This window comes from Nothoprocta perdicaria, unplaced genomic scaffold (assembly GCF_003342845.1).
Source record: "Nothoprocta perdicaria isolate Ctin4 unplaced genomic scaffold, notPer1 scaffold_40, whole genome shotgun sequence".
NCBI classification, from domain to species: domain Eukaryota; kingdom Metazoa; phylum Chordata; class Aves; order Tinamiformes; family Tinamidae; genus Nothoprocta; species Nothoprocta perdicaria.
The window spans coordinates 401,124-419,102 of NW_020455644.1; the positions used below are offsets into that span (position 1 = coordinate 401,124).

Here is a 17,979-nt window from a genome sequence, read left to right on the forward strand (position 1 = left end):
GGTTCTTCAGATAAGCAGGGATGGTGCCACCCGTCCCTGATCTAATGGGAAAGTCACTGTGTTGGTGTTGATGGGCTGATACGTTTGTTTTAATCTGCAGTATGTTTTTAGGGTTTGGTTTTCGTTGCTAAGTAGTAACCAAAGTAAAAGCACGTTTGGAGCACGTGGTAATGCAAAGATTTTTTTTTTTTTTTTTTTTTTTTTGGTTATGTTCTCTTGATAAAGTTGTGTATAAAAGAGTAGTCCTAAGTACTGCATGGTCTGGTCTGAATACAGACTTTCTACAGAATTGATTTTTATTATAGAGCAGGAAGGATTTTTAATATGCTTGTAGTCTGTCCTCTTTAACATAACCCTTTTCCCCCCACAGAAGTGTGCATACTAGCTGGGGGAGACAGTTGGGTGAAGCCATGAGGACTGTGTCCTTATTAGTTTGAGGAAGTTTCTGAGTTTTTGTCTGGTCTGCTTTCAATTTCCAGCATAACAGAGGCTTTTTGCCAAAAGTTGCACATAATTTTTAACTTTCTGGGGCCAGTTTTTGCAAACTAGTTTGTAGCTGCCATTGCCTTTTCAATCCAAGTTGTTTAGCATGTGCATTTCTTGACCTATGGTTAGTAGCTGTAACGAATTGAATAGTGTAAACTGATTATGATGAAGTCCACAATAGTCCCCTGTGTTATCCCTGTGCTGGGTAAAGAGGTTTACTAAACAGATAGTAGTCCACCGCCCCTTTTTTTCTCTTTTTTTTTCTTTTTTTCCTCTTTTTAATAGCACAAATGACTTCTGAAGAGACAGAAGGCTCCCTATCACGTGGACCTTAACAAAGTAGTTGGCTTAGAAGTTTTGCACTGATGTACAACAGCGTACTTAGATATTTATGATGTGCTGAGATTATTTACCAGTTTATCTAGACCACCTTTCCTGACAGGGGCAGGACAGGAATTTGACACGGTGGAGAGAAACACAGACATGTATTAGGGCTTGATTCTGGAGTGGCAGGTTAATTGTGATGAATATCCATTTTTCCTTGTGGGTAAAACATGATTTAGGGGAGACCCCCTCAGACTGTGTTAAAGAAGCACTGGATGGGCTGCTTCTGGGAGGAGAAAGAGGTTTTACAGAGCTATTGTTGTTTTAGAGAGCATTTTTCTAACATATGCTTAAGTACTTATTATGGACCAATAAGTAATAGGAGGAAGTGAGGCGTTTGTTTTATCTCCTGGGGTACACAGCACAGCTGAGGTAAACGACCCAAGATCTTTGGTATTTATTAACAGCCTTGATATGCCGTTTCTAGGGAGAATTGATTCTCTTTTCTTGTGTCAGGACTGACAATTTGATGTTGGGCAAGCACGAGTTACAGAAATAAATGTTTACTAGCTACCAAAAATCTATTGGAATTTGAGGCCCTGAGTAAGTGGTGCAATCATAAAAAGGTTGCGTTTGTGAGAATGCTTAGTTTTGCTTACCAATTTTAAATTACACATCTGTGCTGTAAATACTAAATTTGGAATTGAGGTCTGATGGGGACAAATCTTCCTTCACGTTATGTTGGCAGCTAATAGTCTGGCTGACAAATGGCAGGAAGGAGAAACCGATGGTAAAATACTGCAAGGTTAAGTTGGCAGAGCRTAGCTTCTACCATCACATCTTTTTGTCATTTTAAATAAGCCACTGCTGCTTGTTAGGCAAGTCAGATTCTCTTCTACTCTTTCCCAATTTATTTTATTGTTTCCTGCACAGGGTATTATTTAATGGGAGAAGCAAGGTCAAATATAAGCCAGTACATTTTAGTTTGGGGGTGGCAGGAAAGTGTCAGGCAATAACTGAGTGGAAGTGGAAAACAGATTTGCATACAATAAAAGTAAATTCCCTGGCATTTTTAAAGCTTGGTGTTTTATGGGTTTGGGCACTGTGCATATTGGAGCCAGCCTCCTTGCAGTCAGGTTGGACCCCTAGCAAATGGCCCTACAGGTTGTAGGACAAACCTCTCTGGAGGAAGCCAGCTCTGAAGCAAGAGGAAGCCCTGGAGAGCTGAGCAGGCTGGATTTATTTTCAATTTTGGAACCAATGCTAAATGGATTAATTTCACTTGAACCTTTTTATGAGGACTTGCTTCTAAATTGAAGTGATTATTGTTAAACTAAATAGAGCTGCAGCACACTCCTGAGAATACCCTAGGTCTCCTTCTGACCTCTGTGTTAACTGAGCTTTTATTTTACGTCTTTGAAGCCCAGTTTAAAAATCCAGCTTCACAGCAAAATCATTCCAGAGGGCTGGCCTTTTTGCAAAGTAGTTTTGTCCTAGCTGCCCAGTAAGATGTTGCTGAGACTGAAACACTTCAGGTGATGGTCCCAGATTTGCAAATATTCCTGTTGTAATCGAAGAAGATTGAGTTCTTGGCAAGGATCCGGCCCTCTTAGTTGTGATGTGATCTTGTTGCCAAATATTTTTGATATAAAATTTTCTCACCTGGAAGCCCCCCCGCCTTTTTTTTTTTTTCTTTCAGAGAAATATTTTCTGAAACATTTTCCTTGAGGTCTCATAAATACCTGTGTAGCAGCTTATCAACTCCATTATCAGAGCTATTTAGTTATTTAGTTTCTTTTTTCAATGCCCTAAGCCTGTAATTCACTGCACAGTTTACCATCCAGTTTAAGCTTTGTGAAATTTATTTGCAATTTTTCAATCTGCCCTGTTTTACATTAGTGTGACACTTAAGGGAAAAGCTTTCCAGATGCTACAAAGAAATTTTGTGTTTTCTTCCCTCTTTGAAACATGGTGGGATTTGTAAGGCATTTACCCTTGTGCAATAATATTGTGACTGCCATTTTAAATTTAGGACGGAAAATACAATAAACTATCAGCAAGTTGCAACAAAATGTTTTTTTGCTTTGTATTTTAAAACCATATCCCTGAATGTGGATTAAAAAGAGAATTAAGTTTTGTTATTTCCTGTTCAGGACAAAATGGTTTTATAGGGCTATGCTGTAGTTGAAATACGAGTTTGTAGCTTTGGTGCTTGTGGTTTTAATTGAAACGCTTGCTGGTCTTCATTGACTGCTGTTTACTTCAGCATACCATGGAATTGTCCCTCTCATCGTGAGGAACGGCGCTCTGGCATCTTTAATGACTGCTAGATTAGTTCCTTTTGACAAGGAACATGCACCACGCGTGTGTCTGGGGGTCTGTCAGGTACCTGTAGCATTGACTGGCTTTGATTTACTTCTCAGAGCAGCGCTCCACTAGTGCGGGTGTTCTCTATCTCACAGAAGAGGAACTGAGGCAGTCACTGCTCTGCAGTTTTACTAGAGAAGAGCTTGTGTCATCATGTGGTTGACTCCTAGAAATGACTAGGTAGTTTCCAAATGTTTTAGCAAGCTGACGCAAACAGYGGGCTCCTTCCTAGGGCTTCATTCTGGACCTTGCCCTGGAAAACGTCAGCCGTGTGTAACCTGGCATTTCAGTCCGTGAGCGTGTGGTGAGCCACAAAAAATCCTGCCTTCCCTACGTGGTGTAGACAGACTCGGAATAGCTTGCCCAGGGATGTCCGGGCAGAAGAGGCCCCTGAGTTTACAGGTGCGAAGCGCTGGGTTTGCGCAGGGCCGCGTAGGGCAGCGCAGAGCTCGGAGCCTGTGTGTAACCAGCTGACAGGAGGCGCAGGCTCCGGCTCCTGCCCTGCGCTCCGCTCCTGCCGGGCCTCGGCAGCACGGGAAGCGGCGTGGGTGGGCGCTCCCTGAGGCTCTGAAACGAGAGCACAGCGTGTTTAGCTCAGCTTTGTTGCCCCCAGCCTCTGCTGCAGGCGTTTCTAATGCAGCTGTTTGATTTTTAAATGGAGAAAGGCCATGCTATCTGCAGGCTAAGGGAGGCAGAGCAAGCTGGACTTCTTCCAAAGTGGCACAAGGCTCGTGAGGACTTGCCTTAGATGAATCTTGGAACTGGGGGTCATCTCTGGGTCTAAAAATTCTCCCTGCCTCGCATTTACCAGCCATATTCAGGCTGTTGCTTCTTGAAAAATTTGATGGTCCTACCTTAGCACTGGCCACTTCCTAAAGGCATCAATATAAGACTTGTCCCGGGGCCAGGCCAGCAACAGCTTGGGGGTGATAAGGAAGGGGAGACGGTACAGGGGCTGCAGAGCATCCCCWCCGAATGTATGACTGTATTGTCAGGGAAGAGTGGTGCTTAGCTGCACTGTTCTGCTGCAGCGATATAATACTCTGGTGGGTTGTGGTGAGGGTTGTTTTTGTTGTTTGTTTTTTGTTTTTGAGGACATCTTTTCACTCTCACTCTCCTCTCACTTCTTTCTTTGCAAGTGAACAGGTTGTGGGTTATTCAGTGTAATACTAGAGAAAGTTGTACCCCACGTGCTTCGTCTTGCAGTGGAAACAATTTCTATATAATTGGCTAAAATTGTCCTCACAGTGCTCATATGCTGGGCAGCTTCAAAATGCTGCGTTAGTAGATATAGACACTTAATTTGAGCAGCGTTGACACACACCAGGCAAGGTGACAGCTGTGCCTGTGAGCCACAGATCTCTGTATCAGTGAATTTCTTTTTGAAGTGGGTAATTGCGAGGATTTTAAACAAAGAATGTAATCTTTAACCTTTGACAACTTTTATATCTCCACCAAAGTTAATGCCACTGCTCTTAAGCTATGTTCTAATATCGTCACTTTTCTATTAAGTACTAGGTCGTCTTGAGCTGCTTGATATTACCTAATCCTAATTTAAACCCAAGCAATATTACACTCTGAAGCTGACTTGCATCTCCCTCTTTCAGTCTTTCCTTTATAAGAAATCAATGTTAATATGTAAAAAAATGGAGAACTACAGCTATTTCACTGTTAATTGAATTATGAAAAGCTTAAAAGGTAAGCTTAGTACATCACTGTTAAAGCCTACTGATGTTTTACAAAGATGTTGCACTCTTTTAATACAGAGGTCTAGCAGTATATTACTTGCATGCAGTGATAGCTCTAATTGGAAACCTAATAGGGTGCAAGGGATTTCTAAGACTATTATAAATAATAATACATTATTTTTACGTCAGTGGGATTTCTTTTATTGACAGTCCTTTGGGTTGAGGCTGGGAATAAAATGCAAAATGTTGAAATATTTCTCATTGCTTCAGAGGGCTGTGTTCACTGCTAATCTCATACCACATTTCTCCAGCGTTGAAGTGCTCCCAGCTGGCAGGTCCTGTGATATAAATTCTAGGAGCAAATTGGTACTAACACATCTCAAGTACCTGTTCCGTTCAGTAGCTCCATCTTCAGGGGAGAAGGGTGATCTCTGGTGTAACCTGGAGCAATGGGGTGGTTCAATCGGTTGCTAATACATGTATAGAGAGATGATTCCTAGGAGTGGCGGCTAAGGGTGCCCAAGAGAGCCTTTCTGGGTAAGATTTCATAGTTAAGTTGTTGTCTTCCAAGAGCTAGAGCTTCTTGTGGAGATACAGTGCTATTCCAGTCCACTGAGCAAGTGGTAGCTGGAGAGTCGTGTGTGCCCAGATATATGGGCACATATAGGACAGAGACAAGTCATTAAGGCAGAGCAGGATACCAGTCATCTTGAGCATGGAAAGGTTTTTGCTTTAAATTCCTGCCATTCTCGTGAGCAGTGTGGGGTTTTGTTTTGATGAGAGAAATCTTTCCCCAACAGATGGTGCCTCACTTTGCGCAGAACCTGTCTCTCTTCTACTACCTTCCTACGTGTTCTCCCTCCCCTACGACATGCTCTTAGAGATGGCTCCGCTGTTACTGAAGTAGCTAGCCCCAAAATATCATGAACTTTTGTTTTCTGTGGAATCTGAAAATGAAATTTTAGAGAGATTTGAAAGTAAAGCTAATTGACTTTCTCTCCCCTAGTTCCCCTCCTGCATTYACCGGTCCTGCAAAGCGCAGGAAAAACCCGGTTTCTGATCCCTGTTGTTGAGAATTCTTACTTTTGCAATTGTATCTCTATTCGCAACACTAACACCAGCAACACTAGCAATTACTTTGGTTGCCTTCACAGTAATCAAATGCGTATTGTCATGTATATATTGAATGCATTGGATTGCCTTCCCTCTYAAGTATTGCTTCTCCATGCTTGTTATCATGTGAGAAGAGCCTTTGTTTATCCCCCTGCCTCACAGCAGCCAGGATAAAAGGAAGGGGAGGGAAGAGGAAGGGCTTTCTCTGCAGCAGGGAGGTTAAAACGCAGCCCCTCACAGACCAAGGAGAGAAGGGATTTCTGGAGCCAGAGCAGGAAGAGCTGTGTCAGCACCTGCCTTCATGCAGAGGGAGCATCCAGCTCTGGCATCTCCCTGATAAAATACCACAATAACAGCACAGAACGAAAGAGGCAGCAGTGCAGCCCTAAACCATTAATGGCATTACAGGTTGAGCTGTGCTTAGGCATACTCGGAGACATATGGCACGCTGCAGAATGCAAGTGTTGGCTGATTTTCCACAAATGGACATTTGTACGCTGCAGCATCCTTGGTGTGTGTTGCTCCTCGAGAGGAGCTGGTAGGTTGGGGACAATCTAGACAAAGCTGATTTGGGAAAGCACAGTTTTAGCTTGACATGATGGGTTTAATTCCCCTTGCAAAACGTAGTTCTGTAATGCAGATGGTATCACTGGGATAAGTCTATGTCACTTTATTTTAGAGATTGTTGTGGCAAAATGATACAAGTGAGGAAAATCTTGACATTTAAGAGTATCATCATACAYTTGGATTCACTTAATTATACAGAGTGAGCCACAGTTAGCAGTAATACGGCAATATACTTTTAATCTTGGGCACTCTATTTTAAAATGGATAAAATCAGTATCAGTTCCTTATTTAATGTGATCTTTGATGCACTGCAGTTACAGTAAGACAGAGCAGCCATTTCTGAAATACAGGAACAACTTTTCTTTGAAACTTCTATGTTTTCCATGGTTGAGATTGTTGTGTTGTAATTTCTTCAGAAGTTCTGGGCAATGTTGCTTTTAGAAATGACAGCTGAGAGAAGCTGTTCCTAGTTTCTCAGCAAGACTATTGCTGAGCAGCCCAAAATACCGAGCCCGGATGAGACTTCGGGGATTTTTTTGGATGCTTTCAGTCTCATTTGTATCGTGGTCTTTACTCCAGGTGGCATGTGAAGGGTAACACTGAAAACGTTCTGCTGCATTATACTCTGAGAACATCTTGGGTTATATTTATTCAAACTGTGGTAATATTCCTAACTATTTTTTTTTTTTAATCTCTTAGCGCTGGCCCCAAAGGTGATAACATCTATGAATGGAGATCAACCATTCTAGGTCCTCCAGGCTCAGTCTATGAAGGAGGTGTTTTCTTCCTTGACATCACATTTACACCAGAATATCCTTTCAAGCCTCCAAAGGTAAGAGACCAGTAGCTGATATCTTAGGTTACAAATGCACAGCACAACATTTAGTCGCAAGCAGTGTTAATGGGATGCAGCCCATTGAAAGCCCTTCTGCTTTAAGAACGAGTTTAAGCTCATTTCAGACACTACATTGGTTTCTCTTAGCTAATGTTAATTGCGTTTCCAGTCCATTTGATCCCTATTTTAGAGCTCATTTTCTTTTCCCTGTTTTGGTTTAAGAGAGCCTATGCAGTTAGTACAGGCATCAGGACAGGACTGAGAAACTGAAAAATAAACAAACTTGAGGAGGGAGGGAGAGGGAACAATATTACCTGATTGATTAGAGAAAGAAATAAAGTGTAGAATTTTTTATGTGCTTTGGCCACTAAATTGGAACTTAGGTTTTGGTTTTCTGAGCACTTGCATTGTTCGCTTGGGCAGTAGCGATCTTTTTCTGTAGTTGTGTAATATTTTTGAAACTTTTATATTACTTTGTTGTATTCTAATGCTACAAGACAAATACCAGGGCAAGTGAATGTCGTCCTGTGGTTCACGTTTGTGGTCAAAGGAAGTGTTTGTTAACAGAAGAGGTGGGTGCACACAGGTTTCGTGTTTGCCTTGCATCTGAAAGCATTCTTGCTTAACTTGCTTTAATTGAACTTGCTGCTCAAAAGCAGCCACACTGCTAAGATGGGCACCAATGACTGCAGTGTCTTCAAAGACATTTGTGTAGTGTGGAGTATAAAAAGCTTCCTGCCACAGTCCAGGCTACCAGTGCCTTTTAGTGAAGACACTGCCCACTGGTCATAGCAGGTGAATTAAGACAAAGGCTCCTAAATGAAGCAAACTGTTGAATTGTTCTTGTCTATGTAACTTTTTTTTTTGGGGGGGTAGCATCAGGACATTAAATTCCCTCCTAAACTTTACGGCTCTGATTCATGGGAAGAATTGTGTCCTTTGAGACAGCTGTAGGGGTTTCCTGCCGACACCTGCCCATCCCTCTTTGGGAGGCTCTGTGGCTGTGTGGATGGTGCTGCCTCTGTGTCTTGGATTAGAATTTCAATTGAGTCCCAAATACTTTATTTTGTTAGTAATTAGCTAGCATAAGAAGCACTGGGTAACTGTTTCACAGATAGCTATGCCACGTTTTTCCTTCCCACGCTACAGGCACTTACGATCTGCTTTCTCTTCTGAGCCTCTGCCTGGGATCTCTTTGCCCTATCTTTGGATCTAAACCTTCTCCCAGCCTGAGACGCACTGAATTTAAAAAAAAAAAAAAAAAAAAGCACCACATATTAAGGCCTCAGAAAACTAGTTTGGTGAAGGTTCACTGCACTGTAGCACAGTTGCATTTAAATGGAGTCTTTCATCTAGCAGCATCTAAGCTGATTTACAAACCACACATACCTGTGTGAATAAAATATGTATTGCTTCAGTCRCACAGAGATGGGATGTAGGAGAAAACACAGCAGTGATCTAACACCACCCACCTGTGCTGCTTGTGCCCTTTGGGTTCCAAATGAAGAACCTTTTCCTTGCTGAAAACCAAAGACTCTGTTATGATGGCTCCTGTGTTAACACCTTCCCTTGTATTAGTGTGGAAAATATAATTACTGTATTAACCTAACGCTTGCTCCTACTTTCTTCCCACTAATTTGTTGATTTCATGTTGTCCAACTGCTTGCTCTGGCTGGTAAATATTATTTGYGGATGGTTTGGAAGTAGCAGGACTAATGTGATTGCCCTGGCTTTCCTATATTTTAGGGCAAGAAGTGAAAAATGGCCAGTTCAGATGTCAGTGTATCGTGCTGATGATAAACATTAGAGTAGCAAAATGGTTAAAAGGAATTTTGAAAACCTTGGCCTCAGAAAAGATTAAACTGACTAGAGTGAAAGGACTCATTTTTGCTGTATCTTCCTCAGCAAACCTTCAGAGAGGAAGAAATCTCTAGTGCCTCCACTGAGTCCTCTGTAACTGTTAGGACAATCTTACGTTTGGCTGCCCCATGGTAAAGTGCCTCTAGTGGAACAAACTTCCTAGCTTGAAAATGAAATGTCAGTAAAGGACTTTGCTTCTTAAAAGGAAAAGGGGGGTAGACAGGGAGAGGAAGAGCTGAAACTGGTCCTGGGGGCTGGCTGCCAGGTCCGTAGGAGGCCGCGTGCGAGGAGGTGCTGCAGTTCAGCCACTGCTGACAAACGCTGTTGTCGAGCATCCTGTTAGCAGCGCGTGGTGACGATGCGCAGGCCCGGGCTTTGCGGACTGGTGCTGGCTCCAAATGAGAGTTAATACCTCAGTGGATATGTTAGAGCAACGTTTTGGGGGAAGGTGTTGCCGCAGCGCTGGCATCTGCATGCCTGTCAGTGACAATGACTGCCTCCTGGAAGGGTGAAAAGGACAGCTGCCTTCAGCAGGGCTGTCCTCACGTTGATTTGCTTGTGCMCAAAGTTTGTGGGCTGTTCCACCAATGCCTCAATTTTTCTGTCTGCAAATASAAAGTGTAGTTTGTCAACCTGCACTACTCTAAGCATGGAAAAGTGAGAAATCTTAAAATTTGACTTTGAAATATAGCAGACAATACAGGGGGCTTCAGTGGGAGAAATCTGAAAAGGGGTCAGATAGATATTTAGGACAAAGAGGGAGTAYAGTGGAGACCTTTTGCATTCCCTGAGCACTTCATACAGCACTTGGACAATGCTAGTGTTAATCTGTTCTCTCTTCCCCCCTCCCCAGTCTATTTAATGAGTTCTGKTTTTGCTTTTATGTTTCAAATAGCTATTGAGACAGGCATATGCTGGGTGGGCCCATGTTCAGGAGTATCCAATAAACAAGTATAATGGGAATTTAAGAGCTCAGCATTTGGCCCTCAGGATGACTGCTATTGTTTCATACTACTACAATGAATGTTTTCCCACATGGTGCTTTATAGTTTGGTTTTTTGGTCACCATTTACCAAGGTGAAAACAGTAGCTTGGGTTGACTGGGTGTGCGCTTTTATCATACATATTAATAACCTCTAACCACTTCCTTCCCCCCTTTCCTATTTTGCTGGTTGTGTAAATTAACCTACACTGTCACTTCAGGGTAAGGTTGAGATTAGCTTCCTTGTGTCTTCTCGACAGCTGTGCTTAACTTTGTGTAGTTACAGCATTAATGTGATCTCAGGTGAGACGTTCCCAAAGGATTGCTCAGTTCCACTCTACTTTTCTGCTATTCCACACAATAGTCTCTTGACCCTGAATAGGCTGTGCTGCTTTCTAAGTATCTCAGTTTCTCCTGGTTTTGATCTGAATCTGCTTTGCTCTTTTTTTCCCCCCCCTATAATGTATAATGAGCATTTACTCTAAACACTGCTTGTTTGTTTGTAAGTGGCCCTGTAATTCCTCCTCCTTTCCAAGTTCCACTGGGTTCTCTGCGCTGCTGGCTTTTGTGCCATCAGCAAAAATTGTAAATGGCAAACAGCTGGGCTGCATGTGTCTGACACCATCCCAGCTCCGGCTTGCTGCTTAAGTGAAAACAAATTCACAGCTTTCCTGCAGTGCTTTCAGTAGGCAGAGCTCCTCTAACTGGAGAAAAACAGTTTTGGTGCCATGGCAAAACCCTTAAGGTTTCTCCAGGCTCTTCTGCATGTATAAGGAAGTCTTATTTCTTCTCTCTTTCTTCTCTTTCTCTAAATAATAATGGAAATCTGATTCACAGAGACGAATATGATTTGTGCCTTGTAAGTTATTAGTCCATTGGACTAGGATACTGTCTAAAGAGATCGCTTTCTCAGATAGCGAGTATTTAACTGTTGTGCTCAAGTTAGACCTCTTGACCTGTCTGTTAATTTGGTACTTATTGTATCAACTTGGAAATACTCCACGCTTCCCCTTCTGGAAGTGTTTAATCTGTTAAAATTATTACCTCACCTACAGTTAGAAGCCTTCTTGGAAAGAGACCAAAGCTGTAGGTCAAATAGAGAAATACTGAGCAAGCAGTGGGCTGGATTGAGGCTGCTTGGGAAGCAGAGGCAAAGCCATTGCCAGCAGTTGTAAGTGCCACAAACTTCTCTTCCGCCTTGGAGTAAACAGTGTGGGTTAGGGCAGGTAACATGGAGCCAGGTCAGCCCTCCGTGCAGGCTGGGGTGTGTGGGTCCCATGTGGCTGTAGAGCCCCYGCTGCGCTTCCCTGTGGGGATAATTTGAGCTAGGAAACATCCTGTTTTTTGTTTTGGTTTGTTTTCTACCTGTTCTGAGGTTCTCTCTTCCCTGCAAAAATGCAGGGGGTGCATCTSTGGTCTCTCTCAGACATTATGCTCTTGCCACCCATGATGTGGAAAAAAATGCAGGGTTTTTTTTTTTTTTTTTTGCCTTTTGTTTTTCATTTTAAACTAAAACTAAAGCATTTTACAAGGAGCAAAGTGGGAAGTCTCCCCAAGTGTGTTGTGTGGGTGTCTCCTGTGTGACAAGTAACTGCAGTTGTGAGACCAAAAATAGCTGCAGTGCTCTGTACATGGCGAGCGTTCTTGGAAACGTGGAGATGCACTACACGGAAAACAAGAGGCGCTGCAGTTTTGTAGCCATGTAACCCCACCCCATCCCACATCTGCTCCTAGGGCCTGCAAGAGGGAGGGTCACAGCCAACGTTTTTGCATCAGAAAGAAGGGGGGGAAAGAGGGTTGACTGGCAAGTTTTATGTGTGGGCTGGTCTAATCTCAGGGGAAAACACTAGTGTGTTCTTGTCATACCACACGCTTACCAAATGTGTGTTTCGCAAATACCCCTGTGACCTATAAACAGACAATAAAAATTGTGGGTGTGGATAGCTGACAAATTCTGAGGATTTAGGGCATGAACCCTACAACCTTTATTCATGTAGATAATCCTAATTCATGCAAGTTCCGCCAAATGTGTTTTCACTGTTCATCAAGGGAGCCGGGATAAGGCCTTTCTACAGGTCACATTGTTCTGAAAACAGTGTTGTCATGGTTTTGTTTCCCCTTCRGAAAACTTATGTGGCAAGTTGCCCAGTTCATTCACACCTCCCAAATTTGAAAACAGTAAAATCCAATAGATCCCTCTCTATGCAGAGCACTTGGGATTTGCAGCTCTTGTCACTTCTAAGTACCATGGTGTATCCAAAGGTTTTCATAAACAATTGGGAATCTGAGGAGAAAAAAAATGTTGGTGGATGGTATTAACACATCAGATGTCTTTGCTGCTGTGAGCAGAAAGTCATAACCTAGAAAAAAAAATGGCTTTCAGAGCGACTATAAGCACCCAAACTTGGGACCTTGGCCATGGTTTGGCAGTGAGATTGTAAATGTGTCATTTATGACTCTTTGCTTAGACATGCTGAGACAGCACTGATTCATTCTGAGGCTTTTGATAAATCACTTAAGCTCTAAATTTCAGTTTCCTTTTCTTTAAAAGCAAAAACTGTAATGTGACCTTTAGTAGCGTCAGTAGGGTGGCTGTGTATTAACGCAACTGTGGTGTATTCAGGAGGGCTGGAAGCAGTACTTTTAGCTGCACACTTGTGAGATTTTTATTTATTTTARCTAAAAGGAAGGTGGTTCTTATTTGCCTCTGGCTTTGTGCTGTACTTGAGTCATATCTTTATATTTTACCCTGGAATTATCAGCTAGAAACTTCTCTTTAATGCAAGCTGAAATTCCTAGGTAATTATTTCTGTGTGGGATCTGGGGCCCTCATGGTAAAATACAGCGATTTGACAACTTGGGAAGGCATTGAGAGTACTTATCTCTTAGTTACGATAAACATACAGTTAACTTTAGCATATTAACCTTAATCTGGTGGACTTGGTGAAGTTAACATGGCCCCTGTCTTGCCATGCCTAGTGTATGGGCTATGTACCAAACCCCTCCTCAACACTGGTGCTATAGCTAGAGATTTAAAAGGCTTGGTGCTTTTTTTTGGTAAAATTGCCTCAAGGCCAAGGAGAGGAGAAAASGACAGGTCCGCCATTCTCCCCCCCTCTCCCAGCGATTTGCTAATTCTGAGGGATTTTAAGGGTGCTGAGGAGAGGCACCCTGAGGTGCCACGTGCAGGCCAGACATGGAGGCTGCAGAGTAGAAGAGAATAGAGACTCGGGGTAGCGATGGAGGGGCTGTGAGCAAAGCGCAAGCCCGGCGCGGCGCGACCCAAGATGTCGCCTCCGCAGGGGCTGTTAAAGGGCCGCCGCGGCCGCCTCGCCAACGGCCGCCAGGGGGCGGCAGCGCCCCGGGGAGCCCGCGCTGCCTGAGGCGGCGGGACGCGTTGCGGCGGCCGCCCCAGGGTCGTCATCTTAAAAATAAAGTARAGTAAAAATTTGCCGTCCGTAACTGATGTTGTTTATCACCCTGTCGTGCCCGAACCACTAGCCCTCCGTCTCATGCAGCATCTAAACCRTTTCTTGTAGGTCACGTTTCGGACGAGAATCTACCACTGTAATATTAACAGCCAAGGCGTCATCTGCCTGGACATTTTAAAAGACAACTGGAGTCCAGCATTAACTATTTCTAAAGTTCTCCTCTCCATCTGCTCCCTTCTCACAGACTGCAACCCAGGTGAGTGCCCTGTGCAGTGATGAAGCTGCCTGTAAGGTTATTTATATATATATTATATATATATAAAATATGTATACGCACACAACYGTGCTTGGCGTTTAAATAACTTGACCCTCATCTCATCCTGCTGACTGCAGCTCGCATAGCTCTGGCCTSTAGCAAAGCACATTTCTGTCCCTGGGGCAGCTCATGAGGGACTAGAGAGGGTTGAATGTCCCTGCCTGCCCCCGGGTTCATCTGTGCATGGGCTGAACTGTGGGGAAGGCAGCAGTTCCCCYCCGCCCTGAAAATTAAAAATCCAAAATCAGGGTTGGGAAGGAGAGGAGAAAGAGTCCTACTATCCTCTCGAGTGCAAAACCGTGCTAATTTGGTAGCAGATAGAATCTATAAAAGATAGACACTGAGTTCTGAAAACTAGTGGATTAGCTATTTTCTTCTATCTTTTTAAATACACCATCTACTTAAATGCAGGTACCGAAACTCATCATCACCACACCTCCTTACCCTACCTATCCATACCGGTTAAGGGAAATGAGTCTTTCCTTACAAAGTCAATTTTACAGTTTATGTATTGGTATCTATAAAAGACGAGAGAAATGTCAGATAGGTCATATAATGTGTTTAGAGAAGGAAAAAAAAAAAGGAGTGTTAGAAAAATAAAACCTTTCTGTGGGTGATCTAATCTTTCCTAAAAAAAAAAAAAAAAAAAAGGAGTGTTAGAAAAATAAAACCTTTCTGTGGGTGATCTAATCTTTCCTAGAAGTTTGCCTTCTGTTGATACAAATATACTTAGCAGTAAGTATATCCCAAGCAGTTTTAGAAAAGGTAAAATAAACCTGAAACACATAAACTGGTAAAATCTTTCAGTAATACAAAATATGACTATTGTTATCTTTTAAGTTTATTAAACTTTAGTTCATATTTGCTTCCATATTAAGTAATAGGTTAATATGGTGCTATAAATACCCCCACACTGATGAAGACCCAACAATCTAAATATGCTGGTATTCTGTGGTGTACTGTGGCTTTGTGAGTATTAAACTCACACTTCACATTTTTAAAGTTTTTATTCACCACTTGCCTGAAATAAGCTGTATATTTTTCTGTTTTCAGCTGACCCCCTGGTTGGAAGTATTGCCACTCAGTATATGACTAACAGAGCAGAGCATGACAGAATGGCCAGGCAATGGACCAAAAGATATGCTACTTAAGTTGGAGTTTTGTCAAACTCTTGCATTATTCGTCTGTGATGGAAAGAGCTGCTTATGATTTTGAAGGGGTGGGAGGAGGGAGGGTGCTGGTAAAGAGTAGGGTATTTCTATAACAGATTTTATTCAGTCTTTTATTTCCTAAGATTTTGTTGTTGTAACTTAAGGTATCTTGCTACAGTAGACAGCTAGAATTGGGAATAGCATATTTTAAGACTGTAATTAGTTCAGCAATATTAGCTCACATGTAGTACCAAGAAGAATGTAAACTTAGACTTTTCTGGTTTTCGGTTTGCTTGCAGTAAGATTAAAACAGCTTAATTTTGTACAGGTACATATGTTGACATTTATGTAAAAGTCCTTTCAAGACTCTACACACTGTTTTTGGGGTTTTTTTAGTTTGTTTTTCGTTTGGGGATTTTATTTTGTTTTGGGTTGGATTTTTTGTAAAAAGATGTTGGGATTGTTTTCCCCTATGGAGGGCACATTGGTATTTAACAAATCCTTTTTAAAGACTGTCATCTCATGATCTGTGATATGGCAAAGTGGATATATGGCCTCATATATGAAATGAGAAGTAGTTAATGTATTATTTTATAAGCCAATCTTTCTTTGTGAAAAGAATAAAGGTTTTAATCAGGACTTACGGCAACCTGTAGTGAAATACCTTAAGCTGTTTAACTGTAAGGCGTGGAATAGGAGTCACTCAGTGGATTGGTTGTATGTTGTGGGCTACTTAAATCTGCATTTGTTACTGTGCTAATAAAAAGATGTTTAAAAAAAAAAGAAAAAAAAAAGACTTCTGCTTAGTGCTGTGCTTTGTCATTTTGCTACAATAGTGTCTCCAACAACACTTCAAGGATTGTAATACAAGTAAGGGCGAAGACAGGGGAGTTCAGCAGGTGAGTGCCGTGACTGCTTCTATTTTGGGAGATGTTTCTAGACAAGCAAGGTAAGGTAAGGTTTTTCTGCTCCTTATTGGCATTGGACAGGCCCACATGGCCCGTGAAGAGGTTGCCTAGGGCAGTCCTTGCTGGTTATTTTTTTCAGTTACATTTTTCATAGTTTTGGCTTTTTAGGACTGCTGAAAAAAAGCACAAATAGAAAAATGCAAGAGATTTAGAAGGACAATGTTCAAGGGGAAGAAGAGACTGGTTTTCTGATGGAGTCCGTTGTTCCCAGTGGGAAGAAGAGAGAGTCCTGGCTTAGCTAGCAGGAGACATCTAGAAGGAGGCTRAATCTGTAGATCCTTCAGCTAGCTGCAAAGATCATCTCCTAGAGATACACTGTTTGCATTGAAGTATGGAGCAACAGCAGCTAGTTGTGAATATGGTATTTTGGGCCACTCCCTTAAGGTAATAGCAGGAAATAAAGACTCATTTTCCCATGGCAGGTACTTCATGTTCTACCATACATCTCAGTGCTTGTTCTTTGAGATTTATTTCAGTACTTAAAAATAAAAATCCATGTTCAGCTGATTTATATAATTTCCTCCCTGTCGATATATAGATCAGCTGCAGTTTGGTTCAAAATAACTTGCTAGTGACAGATGCCCTTCCCGTGCTAGGTGTTGGTAGGTAGTGGTACATTGGCTGTGTCTGCTGAGATGCCTTTTTGACACACACTGTGTTTTGGTGTATGAGCTCCCTCAGCTGTCTGGCTCAGCCTAAGAAAATTAATGGCATAATACTGCATCACAGTAGGAGTGTCTGTGGTGAGGGACTCGCTTAAATTCATTGCTTTCTCCCCTTTACTGTTTGAGCATGTAAATGGCTTAATCTCAGTAGATTTTAGTCTGCTTCTTGCTTTGTATTGCCAGCACGAGCCAAACTGACTGTTGCACCTGGCAGGGGAAAGGAGCAGGACAGAAGTGTAAGGGGATTGGAGAAGGAGGGTTGAATTTACTGTTTTATTTTTCCGCTTTCAGTAATCCTTCTCCATCACCTGTGACTGTCTAGCTGTGCAGTAGGTAAGTGATCTCTATGACCTAGGACAGATTTTGAGTCTGTGGAACTGTAAAAAAACAAAATATATGTCCTGCCCTTAAGCCACCAGATCATACAGTTGTACTTCATTTATTATTAACCTTATGTGAAACTGTACTAGAGGGTTTCACTTTGACTCAGTGCAAGCAGAGTAAAAACTATCATTTTCATCATTTGTCTTTGAAATGCTACAGTAGTCAGAAAAGGCAATTGATATGAGTGCTTAAAAAGCTGCAGAATAAGCTTTTGAGGGAAAACAGTGCAGGGGGGCATTATTTATGTGAATGCCCCAAAGGCTCTTAGAAATTAGCTTGTCCAAAAAGAAGACTGTGTATTTGACTTTAYGTAACCTGTCTGGAAATGTGGTCTTAGCCACCCTAGGAGAGCCCTTTTTCTCTTGCCTTTCCTAGGTCATTGTCAAGTCCCATGTGTTTCTGGACCACCTGATCTCATGTGATGGGGCTCCCCCCGGTTCCATCAGCGAAGTGTATGGAGCCCAGTCTTGTCAGGGCGATTGGCACTGGGTCTGTGGGGAGCAGGACTGGACAGGAACCAGTCATCTCCATCTCCTCCATCCCCACAGTGTGTGAAATTCCCCTGGCTGGCTTCCCCTCTCAAGCTAGGCCCCCATGGCTCAAGGGTCAGCCTCAGCACCAGTGTGTGRTCATAAGAGGTCTTGGGTGGTTTTGGCTGTGCCAAAGCTGAGCGATTCGCTTCTTGAAGGAGAGTTCTGGGCTGAACAAGAGGGAGCCTCAGCAGCTCCTTGGTGAGAAGTGACAGCGAGAGGGCGATGAACCTCTGTCACCGAAGCCCCCCTGCTCCATCAGCATGCAGGCAGAGGCCGCTGGCTGGGAGCGGGCTCCATGCACAGCCCTTG

General features: G+C 42.6%; 1 protein-coding gene across 1 annotated transcript in view; it reads left to right on the plus strand.

Annotated features, from left to right (window-relative positions):
- LOC112952656 (ubiquitin-conjugating enzyme E2 E1) overlaps window positions 1–15,866 on the plus strand; it is a 42,531-nt gene extending 26,665 nt beyond the window's left edge. The window contains exons 3-5 of the mRNA XM_026045554.1: window positions 7,245–7,377; window positions 13,762–13,909; window positions 15,023–15,866. Of these exons, the coding sequence (XP_025901339.1) occupies window positions 7,245–7,377; window positions 13,762–13,909; window positions 15,023–15,120 (379 nt within the window). The 3' untranslated portion in view covers window positions 15,121–15,866. The remainder of the gene's footprint in view (window positions 1–7,244; window positions 7,378–13,761; window positions 13,910–15,022) is intronic.
- Window positions 15,867–17,979: the final 2,113 nt, after the last annotated feature.